The sequence below is a fragment of the Bison bison genome, unplaced genomic scaffold (genome assembly GCF_000754665.1).
Source record: "Bison bison bison isolate TAMUID 2011002044 unplaced genomic scaffold, Bison_UMD1.0 scf7180017864057, whole genome shotgun sequence".
Lineage (NCBI taxonomy): Eukaryota > Metazoa > Chordata > Mammalia > Artiodactyla > Bovidae > Bison > Bison bison.
In genome coordinates this window covers 5,674,729-5,687,737 of record NW_011494629.1, presented here as the reverse complement: position 1 = coordinate 5,687,737, position 13,009 = coordinate 5,674,729, and the positions used below count along the sequence as shown (strand labels likewise).

The following is a 13,009-nucleotide window of genomic DNA, read 5'->3' as shown; positions in this document are numbered from 1 at the left end:
GGGAAGATAGAAGGCAGGAGGAGAAGGGGACGACAGAGGATGAAATGGTTGGATAGCATTGTTGACTCAATGGACTTGAGTTCAAGCAAACTGGGAGATAGTGAAAGACGGAAGGCTGGTGTGCTGCAGTCCATGGGGTTGTGAAGAGTCGGACACGACTGAGCGACTAAACCACCACCACCACCCCCTGGCTCGGGGCTCTCCCCACAGTTCGTCTCAGGATGTAGATTGTCCCTTTGGTGATAAATCTTAAGGGACACCCAGTTTTCTCATTCAGTCAAGAGAAGACGTTTCAGTCAAACTTGCCTTAGGAAGCAAGTTTGCTGTCGGGATGGGCCTGCGTGGGGCCAGGTGAGCACTAAACTGGAATCTGCTACAGTTATGTTCCCGTGGGCAAGTCCCCAGGACTCTCCCGCCTGGGAGTCGCTCTTACTTAGCGGCAGTTTCTGATCTTTGCTACCCCAGAACGGTATGTTTCCAGCATTGACGTTTCCAATCACGTTCCCAGGGTGAGCAGACAGGATGGAATGAGCTCTTCCCTGCAGCTGAGATGAGGAAATGAGCCACTAGGAACCTGCATGGCCACCAGTCCAGGTGACACCTCCACCCAGAGGGGGACACCCAGCAGGAGGCTTCGTCAATGCCCTGGTCTGGGGAAGCAAGGGAACCCTAGGTCCTTCTGCAGGTGGTGTAGGTCGGCTGTGGACTTCTCAGCAGTGGAGTCTGGACTGGACTGCTCGCCCCGTTAACGTTGCCCTCGGTCCAGAACCATGCTGAGGTGACAGCTGGTTCAAGAGCTGGTTAAACCAGTGAGGAGAGGTGGTCTTATTCTCTGAGCAAGTTAAGTGGTTCATTGCCAAGTGACTATCCTGAAATGGAGGTGCTCCCCCGACCCAGCACAGGATCCAAGCCCTTGCCTCAGCTTCCCACATGCTGACCTGATCCTCGGGGCCCCACATGAGGGACTGCACCCTGGCCCAGACCTGGCTGTCACCCCCTGGCTGGCCTGGAGAGCCCCTTGCCTTCCCTGGCCACCCACTTGGCCTCTTCACCACCACTGCGCCTGGACACAGGACTGGGGGCTCCAGTGGGACCCATGCAGAACCCAGAGGTGGGAGGGGAGACAGGGAAGAAGTCAAGAGAAGAGGTTCAGGTCTCCCTTTTGGGCTCTATTTTAGTATTAGAGTTTCAAAGCACTTATTTTGATTGGAATTCCACATCAAAACATGGCAATAATAGTCTCCATCCCAAACGAAGTATAGAAATGTTACATTAGGCAGAACCTGGTGCCCCAAGGGCAGTGACCAGAAATAGCAAACCTTGTCCCTAACCATAACGCATCACTTTCTGTGGAGAGAAGACTTCTAAAAGGTTTCTGCAACTGGCCTGACCCCACAGGCACTCGGCAGAGCCCTGGGCAGTGCCGTCGAGGCAGCGAGGCTGCTCCGCAGGGCGTTCGGCTCGCACCGGATTGCCCCGGCTACAGCCGGCTTCAACAAGGGCAGCGGTAACCCCCTGGACAGCTGGAAGGCAGAAGCTGAGTGGCTCCTCACAAAGAGCTGTTTTTGTTAGAGCCTTATGCTCCAGGCCAGCCACCTCATTCTATAGATGTAGCCAGCTGGGTGGGAGGATGAGGCGTGTGAGAAGGGATCTGCCCAGAACTTCAGCGAGGCCAACCCGCCCTGCAAGGAGCATGGTGTCCCAGCAGCTCCTCCCAAACAGAACCCTGGGTGTCCCAAGCCTGCGCCTTCCCTCGGGTGGAAAGCTCACCACACCCCATTCCCAAGAAGTTGAGGGTTGCGGGGAGGAATGCTTCCTCTGGCACTTTGCCAGCAGGTAACACGTGTTAGCTGGTACCTTGCAGCAGCATCCTCTCCCCAGGGCACCTTGGACTGGACCACCTTGGGGTGCAGAGAGAGGTGAAGGTGGGGGGCCCTCTGTGCAGGGCCCAGCCGTGGCAAAGATACCATACAAGGTGCCAGGACAGTGCTGAGCCCAAGCCTGACCACCTGGAGCCTCCTCGGCCCAAGATGAGGAGACGCCTGGGGGTTTAAAGGGCTGCCTGGACCTCCCAGGGCAGTGCCCAGAGGCCAAGCTCAATGAGGCGAGCACTCAAGCCCCTAGGCCACTATCCTGGGGACAATGACCTCGCCCTCCCTGGCTGGGCCCTGGGAGTTTACAAGGTGGAAGGGAGGAAAAGCTGGCTGGGGCTATTCATGGGTGAGGTTTTATAGATCTTTTCCCACTCTTTGGTGCTGTCTGGGAGATTGATCGGCTAATGAGGTATTTCTGTTCCAGTCCAATGACTGGAGGGTGTGAAAAAAAGAGGGAGGAGGCTATCAGCTAAGCCTAGGGGCGGAAGGAAGTTACCATAAAACTACAGATGTTCCCAGTGGTTCCCAGGACTAGTGTTCTGCCTGGATGATGGGTGGGCATCCAGGCACCCTGGCATTGGAGCATCAGAGCAGAACAGACCTGACCCTGGCGGAAGGATCAGCCAAAAAGCCTGCTTGTGGGGGTTGGGCCTGAGAAAGGCGGCTGGTACCGGAACCCCATGCTTGTCTGTCTGTCTGCGTGTGCGTGTTTGGGAATGCGAGTCAGAGTGCAAAAATGCAGATAAAGGCCTCTCAGACTGCACGTTTTCCTCCTCTCCAGACCGCTCCCATAAAACTAATCTGGTCCCTTCAAAGTGTCATTTGAGATAAAATAAGTTTCAGGGGTTTGATTTCTCAGCCCCAAGGACTGAATTGGGCGAACTGCTCCAGGGACTGTCCTCAGCCTCCAGTAGCACTGCCTAGCCCCCCGGCCTTTTCTGGGCAGCTGATGGGGTGGCCAGGGCTCCCTCGTGGGATGCCCACCTTGGAGGACAAAGCTCCGCCCTGCAGGGGAGCCTCGCACCACTTTCCAAACAGCTCCTCTGTGGCTTTGTCTGGGAAGCAGAAGGGATCGGGTCCACACCGTGGTTTCTGTTTTCTTAAGCCTTTTTTGTACTCCTTCTGCCTGTAACTTCCTCCAGCCCGAGCCTTTGGCAATGCTTCCACCACTGCAGGCCCAGCACAGGTGTTCTTGCCTGTGGGGTGGGGTGGGAGGTGCTGAAACCGCCTGCCCGACCACACTGCTGGGAGTCTCAAGTTCAGAAAGTTCGTTTCCACGATAATAGGCCACCCTTGTCACACGAGATCTGGCAGGACAAACCTTGGGAGTGGAAATATTTTTCTTAAGACCGGCGAGGACACTCTTGGTTAGATCGGAAAGGCAGGAGTGATACCTCAGGTTTTCATGTTCTCACTGCAAGATTTACGTCTCCTGGGACTTAGACATCAGTTCCGCCTAAGGAGGGAGGCTCAAGAAAATGTGAATTATGGGGATAAATCAGCAATTTAGATAGGAGCCAATTTTAGTGTTGGCCCATGGGATGGTACAGGCACAAGGGTGTATTTATGTTGAGTTATAAAGCAAAGACATAAAGGAAAGGAACTGTAGTTTGATGATTTTTAGCTGCTTTACTAAATGTGATTATGTCAAGGAAGAGAGAACTGCAGAAATTGTGGCTTCATCGCAGCTGGGGGCTGAGGAGGCATTTTGTAGAGCAGGAGAGTGGTTATTAGTGATCACAGAAGCTGGGCAGATGGACAGATTGACATCAAGGAAGTTGAAGTCACGGCCCACAAACTGCCCCAACTGGGGGGACCAAGGCCCCGGCCCTCGGGCCACCTTCCCTCTAGGTCAGGGTACCTCTTTCTAGAAAACTCTTTATTTGTAAATAAGCTGTGAAGATGACACCGAGCTGGTGGGTGAGCAGGGGCGCCAGAGCAGGAGTCTCTTCTCTGAGTTACAAGTGGGCGTGGAGGCCCGCTTCCCTTTGCCGCATCATTTAACAGTGAGCTTCTCTCAGAACGAACGTTCCTTTACATATTGATGATTGTAAATTCTTTTTGCATACATCAGATGTGCAAATATAAACAGTATGTAAACAAAGAGCGAGTGCCATTCCACCTCTTGACCAGCTCCTCCTCCAAGGCCACCACTGTGAGCAGAGTGATGGCCGAGCCGGAGCAGGCACTCCCGCAGCGCACGTGCAGACCCCCGGCGTATGCATGTGTGGAGAAGGGTGTACACGGATCTTTGCACGGCTGCGACATCTGAATATCATATGGCTGAGTCGTCTCCTTAGGTCCGTTTATTCAGATCCCAGCCCTGCTCGATGTCACCTGTGTAGTCGTTTGGACTTTGGTTTCCTTATCTATAAGCCATGGACAATATTGTTAGGTGGTCGTGAGAATTACATGAATTAATTTACGTAAAGCCCTGATAACAGGGCCCGGCATCAACTGTAAAGTCATGTGCTACGCTTTGATGGTTGTTTTTATTTAACCAGCCCTCTACCAAGGAAGCTGTGAGTTGTTTCCAGTGCCCTAGGCATTCCGCATATACACAGGCAGCCGTGCATCTGTGGGATAATTTCTGGACTTGCTCACGGTGGGTCCACGCAACCTGAAGTGGGGGGAGGCAGCTCTGAAGAACTGGCTTTTTTGTTACTAGATAAAAGGATATATAATTTAAAAATTTTTATTTAATGTTTTACTGCAATAACATATATGTGAAATTTATCATTTTAGCCATTTTCAAATGTACATTTCAGTGGCATTAGAGACGTTCATGTCCTTGTGTGCCCATCACCATCCATCCACCTCCAGAACTTTTTTATCACCCCAAAGTGAGACTCACCCATGAAACAATAACCTTCCGTTCTGTCCCCACAGCCCATGGCACCCACTGTTCTGTTTTCTTTCTCTCCAAATTTGACTATTCTAGGTACCTCATATGAGTGGAATAACTTTCCTTCCAAGAACCAAGCATCTTTTAAGTTCATGGCTGCAGTCACCGTCTGCAGTGATTTTAGAGCCCAAAGAGAGAAAATCTGCCACTGTTTCCATTGCTTCCCCTTCTGTTTGCCATAAAGTGATGGGATGGGATGCCATGATCTTAGTTTTTTGAATGCTGAGTTTTAAGCCAGCTTTTTCACTCTCCTCTTTCACTCTCATCAAGAGGCTCTTTAGTTCCTCTTTGCTTTCTGCCATTTGGATGCTATCATCTGCATATCTGAGGTTGTTGATATTTCTCGTGGCAATCTTGATTCTAACTTGTGAGTCATCCAGCCCAGCATTTCACATGATGTACTCTGCACTGAAGTTAAATAAGCAGGGTGACAATATACAGCCTTGACGTACTCCTTTCCCAGTTTTGAAGCAGTCCGTTGTTTCATGTCTGGTTCTAACTCTTGCTTCTTGTCCTGCATACAGGTTTCTCAGGAGACAGGTAAGGTGGTCTAGTACTCCCATCTCTCTAAGAATTTTCCACACTTTGTTGTGATCCACACAGTCAAAGGCTTTAGTACAGTCAATGAAGCAGAAGTAGATGTGTTTTTGGAATTCTCTTGCTTTTTCTTTGATCCAGCGGATCATAAATCCTTAGACTAATTCAACAAATATTTGTCAGGTACCCATGGTATACCTGCCACTATTCCAGGCCCTTGTATTGGAGACGGTCAAGTATATGAGATTACCTGGGGTCCATCCTGTGTAGGGCCCTGAATGCTGTTTTAAGAATGTTGGGTTTTACCATGCTCTTGAGTGTGATGTGAAGGCAGTTGGAAAGGATCACTGAAACTCTGCAGGTGGGTGAGGGTGGGAGCAGGGAGAGTAGGCGATGTTGGTGTCTCAGAGGACAAGGAGCAAGGAGCGGTCAGATATAGGGACGTCCTTGTGACGCAGACATGGGGGTGAGAGGAGGGGAGGGCAGAATGCTTACAGAATTGGGCCTGAGTCCCTGGAAAGTTGGAGCCACCATCGACTGACTTCAGGAGACTGTGGTTTTGGTGCAGGGTGGGCTGGTGGAATCAGCCCATTTTAGTCTGACATTGTTGCTGACCGCCCAGTGGAAATAGCTGTTGGGCCGTGGGTATTCAGGTCTGTGGTCCGGAGAGGGTGTAGCCCCTCTGCACAGAGGTGGCTTGTGAAAGGCCAGCAGAGGGGCCACGGGGTGGAGACCTAAGGATGGAGTCCAGGGTGCCTGCAGAGTAGAGGTCAGGGGATGGGCAGGGCCCAGCCCCCTCAGACAGAGGAAGGCCCTGGAATGTTCCACTGGCCAAGGGAAGCTGTCAGGGAGGAGAGAGACTCAGTGGGTCAGGTGCTACCCAGACTGGTGTAGGAGGCCTGAGAAGAGCTGGCTGGAGCCCTGGGGAGGGCACTTGTGACCCTGACAGGGACAGTCCCCACGGGGCCCCTCTCTCGGGTCTCACCAACCTGTTGCAGTGACTCAGGCTTTAAGAACATATGCCAACATGCATGCTTGTCATTATACTGCATATAACACTTCACTTTCAGGATTCTCTTGACTGTACTTTGTTTTTTTTTTTTTGGCCGAGAGGCATGTGGGATCCTAGCTCCCCAGCCAGGGATTGAACCAACACCCCCTGCATTGGAAGGTGAAGTCTTAACCACTGGACCACCAGGGAAGTCCCATTTCTTGGCTTTTCTTAAAAATTTTATTTTTCCATAAGAATTTTGGAGTCAGGACACCTAGTTCTCCTATTAGGATTCTATTAAGTCTAATTTATATCTCTAAGGCAGTTATTGTGTTTCTATCCAGGATGTCTTTCCAGAAGGAAAGAACTCCCAGTTAGAGCAGTGGTTCTCAATTTGGCAACGTGTGGACCAAGTTTCAGTTGTCATCTCTGGGCTGGCACCTAGTTCAGAGAGGGTGGGATGAAGCCCCCACTGCAGAGCCTTGCTGGGGCCCCAGGGTTAATGGCGCCGCACTGATGACCCCTGCCTCAGATGCCTGCAAACCAGCTTTCTGCCAAGGGCCCTCCTCCATCTTCTCTAGTGTTAGGCTGTTTCATGGCACTCATCCTTCTGCGATGCTCTAGAAGAGTAGACAGGGTGTGTGGACATGTGTCCTTCTCTTTAGCTGCCCAGGTTCTGACCCCCTCCTATCTAAGGGGGATGTGGTGGGTGGCAGCCAATGTCACAGAAGTGAAACCAGCTGGACACCTCCCCAGCTCCTCTTACAGCCTAAGAGCATGTGGGGGCCTGGGCTTCTCTAGGCAGGCGCAGCAGCTGGGACTCTGGCCAGCCCTTCAAAGAGTGCAGTGCAGGAGCCTGTCTCCCTACTGAAGGCAGCAGAGCTTGCAGGACAAGCTGTTAATACAAGGGTCCTGAATTGCAGAATTCAGTGGCAACAGCAGGAATTTCCTCACCTGGCCACTCTGAACCTGGGTTTTGGGCACTGCTGCTGGCTGCCTAGAGCTAAGCCCTCTCTGCTTGACAGTTCTGTGGGCTTTTTTTTTTTTGGCTGGGTCATGGTTGCTGTATGTGGGTTTCTCTAGTTATGGGTAGCAGGGTCTACTCTCTAAGTCTTGCTGCGTGGGCTTCTCACTGCGGTGGCTTCTCTTGTTGCCAAGCACAGGCTCTAGGGCACTTGGGCTTCAGCAGCTGCGGGCCGCGAGCTCAGTAGTTGTAGCTTGTGGGCTCTGTTGCCCTGAAGCATGTGGAATCCTCCCAGACCAGGGATCGAACTCGTGTCCCCTGCATTGGCCAGTGGACTCTCAACCACTAGACCACCAGGGAAGTCCTCTGTGGGCTTTTAAGTACTCTCTGGATCACTTCCCTTTTGCTTTCAACATTGTGTCTGTTGCTTGCAACAAGAATCCTAACTTGATGCACATGGATTCACCACATTGTGAGAAAAACCAGAGGTTGAGATTTTCAACACTGATTTAAGAGACTTTCTGCTTCTATAGAAGATCTACGAAGTATGAAACTCAGTATCCAAGCATACAAGTTTCCTACCCCAGACACCAAGTACGGTTGGCTAGCACAATTACATCAAGGATTGGGGGAAAAGGAAGTCCCACGTTACAACCTTCCTTTGTTATTATCAGTCTGTGTACGAGGGATATGATTTGGCCCCATGCTATAAACAAACTGTGGGCCTGGATCTTAGAAGAAGGCTCTGAGACACACATATTTATTTTGCCTTAAATTTGGTTCTTTAGGAATGAGATGGTTTGGTGATGATTAATAACAGGATTGTTTGACAAAATATACAAAATCCATGTCAAACCCAGTGTCAGGCAGAGGAAGGAAATCATCACCAGCACCACTGGCTGTGGGTGGGGTGGTGATGGGCCGGCAGAGGAAGAGAAAGGCAAGGACCGTGGCGCAGTCAAGTTTATTGTCTTCCTCCCTGGAGAGCACAGTTTGGATCCCTTGTTGAATAAGGTAGAACATTCCTCAGGTTTGCGCTTACTGTGTGAACACTAGGCCCCTCTGGGTAACAGGGACAGGCTCGGTATCAATTTGCCTTGAATTTCTGCCCACTGCCCAGGTCCGGATCCTCTTCCATTCCCTGTTCTTCACTTCTCTGCTTCGACGGATGTGGCTTTCTGCTGTCCCGTCTCATCCTGTCTGGTGCCCTTGTCCCAGCAGTGAGAACGGGGCCGGGTATAGAAGATGGAACTGGCATCCAGGGCCGCCTGGGCAGCAGCTCGTCCCCACATGCCCCCTGTGGTCTCAGGTGCCTCCTGGATATGACAGGAGCCCCCCAGTACCCCACGTCAGGAAGCAGGGTGATTGTCCAGAGAGCCCAATGCAAGCTGTTTGAGGTAAAACTGGGGGCAGCCAGATCCTGAGAGAGCCATGGGGATGTGCTCTGAGGATGAGTGGAGCCACAGGTGGGGTCCCTCCTTCCCAAGGCCCAGGGAGCCGGGGAGGCTGGAGCGAGGGGGCTGTGAGTCTGAAACACCAGAGTGAGCAGGAGGGTGGGCTGTGCGCTGTCAGATGCGTTCACGCTTCAGAAACTGAGGGGGGGCACAATGTGTACATCAATTCAGCTTACACTCGGTGGGAATATTTAAGTACGGCTTACAGGGAAAAAAGGGTCTGTATTACGACGCATCTCGTTTTGTTTCAGCAGCTGCTGCTGACTCGCCTACCCTATACCCACTCTCCTCAGCAGTTTTGAGATATCCAGTGGCAAGTTTCCTAGGCCTAGAGATAAATTATAATTGGTCTTTTCTAGGGGCAGACCTATCTAGGTTTTGAGAAACCTGAAGCTTCCATAATTGGGTAGTAGAGAAAATTTTTTTTCTGAGAAAAATTGTAATACTTAATACAAAGTTAGGGGCCATGTGACTTTTACTTAGACTGACAAATGATAAACCAAATTATAGATTTTAGAAAGCTGGCAAACTCTACAAACACCATGAAGTCCTGATGAGTAACATCACCTCTGTATTAAGGGTGGCCGTTTAATACATTTTTTTCCCTACAGTTTTGGGCTCTGTCTTCTTTGATCTAAGTCCAAAGCTTAGGAGAACTTAGAGGCTTTGTAAAGGACTTAGGAAATACTACAGACAGACTGAAGTAAGGTCAGGAAGGCAATTTCCAGAAATGCAGATTAAACAATCTGAGATAGATAACTGTCCTGTTTTTATTATTTGCTGTGAAATACAGTGTGAATGGATGTCCACGTGGAAGCATACCCCACCCCCCCAGGAGGGCTGGTTCCCGGTAGCCACTCGGTGTAGGGGGGACTCACTACCACTGAGCTGAGCCTTTCTTCCACGTCCACTGAAGTTGGTCACAGCTTCCCCGGCAAGAATCCACAGAGGAGAGGCACCCTCACTCTAAGGGAAGCGCGTGATGATGGCACTTGTGATAAGAGCATTTTAACAGCATACCTTTCATACTGTAGCATTTCTCAGATGGAAGGCTCAGGTCAAAAGGTCTTGGAATTTTCCAGACCTTCAGGTGGGTCCATATACCAAAACAAGTAATTCCTCTAAAAGCTTAATGTCTAAGACAACAAAACTTTACTCATCCTCAAACAGACGCCAAGAATAAGGCAGATTCAGAGATGACTAATACATAAATCCAAGTGGACATAAAAGTCCTGACTCACTCAACAGATAATACACAAAAAGGCCAAAGCATAAACCTAAAAGGGAAAAATGTCTTTAACTGATGTGAAATAAATATTGTTGAGGTTCCAATTCTTTATTAGAAATTTCCAACCCCCATTTTAGTTAACAAGACGCTGACATATAATCTCTTCCAATGCTTCCAGAACACAGCCTGACCCTACCCTGTCAGCCACCTTTGAGGTAACACGAGCTCTCTCAGGAACCACCGGTGCTTAGCGATGTAAAGCAAAAGACCCCAGAGCGCGCGTCACTTCACTGCTAAGACATGTTGCTCCCGTCACCACCACTTGCCGCTGGGCTTCGTGGGCTCTGCTCAGGGGCCACGGGAGGGAAACTCGAGGGACCCACACTACCCTGATGAAGGACGTCTTAGGAAAGCAAGAGAGCATCCTGGTGGATAAGATGAGACACTGGTAACAATTACCAGACTTCTTAAAAAAGTGGAAAAAGGCTACAGTATTTTCTAAAATGATCAATGGTGCATGACCAACTTCTTGTTCCAAAGAGTTTGAAACATCCAAATAATAGTCGTGTGTCTTGGTTTGATATGGGGAAAAAAGGAAATGGAAATCTCTTTCCCATCTAGGCTTTTCTTTAGCGGTTCTCTAATCGACATGTGGGCTGAGCAGGCACAGGGGCTGCTGAAGCCACAATCCTGTCATTAGTGAGTAAATCTCACCTGACATTTTTTGTAAAACATGTACTACCAGATCTTGCCAGATGTTTACGGCTCATTTTTACAATGCGAAGAGGGAACACATTCTACAAACTTGTGGCTGTTAAGAAGTGGCCCCATCATTTCATCGTGTGGAGTCATTGGTTAACTTGCCCAGGCAAGGCTTGCTCTCACAGCTCTGTGAGGAGCTCTCTGGCCAGTTTTCTCGACCTATGGGCTTCCACGCAAAGATGATCCCATCTGTACAAAGTATAGTCCAGGAAGCCAATAATCTCGTTCATTATCGCATCTGTCTGAGCCATCTGGAATGAGGACAGAAAAGAAGACAAATTAAAACACTTCGCAGACAGACTCGTCTCTTCATCCAGTGGACCAACCATAACCATCCTGTCTCCCAGAGGCAGCTGCATTCCTATCAGCTCCAAAGGTCTATTGTTTGTTTTCAAGGTGATGAGCAAAGCAAGAGCATTCTCAAACCTTGGCCAACTCGTGAGCAGTCATTTCCTAAAGCTCAGACACACAACAGCTACAGACAAATGCTTTATTTCTTGGAACACCTGTCACAGCTTTGCTGGGGTTATTTGCTGTGAGAAACAGAGGCAAATGAGCGTACTATGCTTGACTTTCTACAAAAGGCTCACTCTAATATGAGAACTGGAAAATGCTGAAAAGAGAGTGCCACCTGTTCTCACACAGACAGCTTTACAAACGGCATTCTTGGGCTCGCTGGCCCACTTGTCTGTTAATAGGCACCTAAGATTTTGACCCCCTTCATGGATCACAGCCTTGTTGAAGCTCAACAGTTAAAAAGCTAAGATCATAGCATCCAATCCCATCACTTCATGGCAAATAATAGGGGAAAAAGTGGAAGCAGTAACAGATTTTATTTTCTTGGGCTCCAAAATAACTGCAGACGGTGACCGCAACCATGAAATTCAAAGATGCTTGTTCCTTGGAAGGAAAGTTATGACAAACTTAGCATATTCAGAAGAAGAGACTTCACTCTGCTGACAGAAAGTCTGTATAATCAAAGCTATGGTTTTTCCAGTAGACATGTATGGATGTATGAGTTGGACCATAAAGAAGGCTGAGCACTAAAGAACTGATGCTTCTGAATTGTGGTGCTGGAGAAGACTGTTAGACTGCAAGGAGACTAAACCAGTCAATAGTAAAGGAAATCAACCCAAAATATTCATTGGAATGACTGATGCTGAAGCTCCAATATTTTGGTGCAAACAGCAGACTCATTGGAAAAGACCTTGATGCTGGGAAATACTGAAGGCAAAAGGAGAAGGGGTGGCAGAGGATAAGATGGTTAGACAGCATCACTGACTAATGGACATGAATTTGAGCAAACTCCGAGAGAGAGTGGACAGAAGCCTGGCATGCTGTATGTGACCATGGGGTTGCAAAGAGTCAGACACGACTTAGCAACTAAGCAACAACAACAAAGGTTTTAACGCTTGACTCTTACGGGGAAGCAGGAAACACAGGAACGGTCGTTTCTGCTGAATACAGCCTTAGTTGTTGGTGCCCTTAAGTGCCATTTTCCTAAGAGTTCGGTTCAACAAAAAGGGGGAGAATCTCACAATCTATCTGTGTGAAGAATTTACTGTGCTTTTTCAGACAGAAGTATATAAGAACCTCTGTTTTTGAGAGTAATCTATGCTTTTTGTTTCTTTTAAATATAGAACGCTTCACAAATCGACATGGCATCCTTGCACAGGGCCATGCTAATCATGTCTGTCTCCTTCAGACTTTAGGCTGTGAGCTGCCAAAGTGAGCACCACGTATGTGTTTGCTGTGTGAGTCAAATGTTTAAGTCGCCTGAGCAGCCCAAGGCCAGGCTCCTTCCCCGTGTGCACGCTGGGCCCTTCTGATAGGACGACCAGCTGCCCTGGTCCACCTGGGACTCTCCAGGGCCCAGGACAGCCTTCAGTCCCACGCCACCTCTGTCCGTGAGTCAAGGCAGATCACTCGGCAGCACGGGTATTGAGTGAGTGAGAGCAGGGGACACCCTGGGCCCCCTATACAACGCTGGTGCTCCTCGGCCACCTACTGGCAGCCGCCCAAGCCGAGAGGGTCTCTGCAGGGGCTGGGGGCGGGGGCGGGCTGCCGGCCTGGGCGGATTCGATATGGCTCTTGGTGTCCAGATCATCCTCTCTTGGCTTTTATTTAGAAGCCATCACTGACGCTCTGTGCAAACCACCTCAACTCCCACGTTCCACTCCAGGTCTCTGGTCACCCTGCCCCCTGCCGCTGAGGGAGGGACGCTTGGCCAAGGGCGTCTGTATGGGGCTTCAACTCATTGTGAGCTCCGCAACGACAGAACTGAACTCTGTATT

General features: G+C 49.8%; 1 protein-coding gene across 17 annotated transcripts in view; it reads right to left on the bottom strand.

Moving 5' to 3' along the window:
• Nucleotides 1–9,477: 9,477 nt before the first annotated feature.
• The window catches only part of FANCC (Fanconi anemia, complementation group C), a 338,161-nt gene continuing 334,629 nt past the window's right edge, over nucleotides 9,478–13,009 (bottom strand). For all 17 annotated transcript variants that reach the window (XM_010836026.1, XM_010836023.1, XM_010836040.1 and 14 more), the window contains one exon: nucleotides 9,478–10,966. In XM_010836026.1, coding sequence (XP_010834328.1) covers nucleotides 10,835–10,966 — 132 coding nt within the window. In that variant the 3' untranslated portion in view covers nucleotides 9,478–10,834. The remainder of the gene's footprint in view (nucleotides 10,967–13,009) is intronic.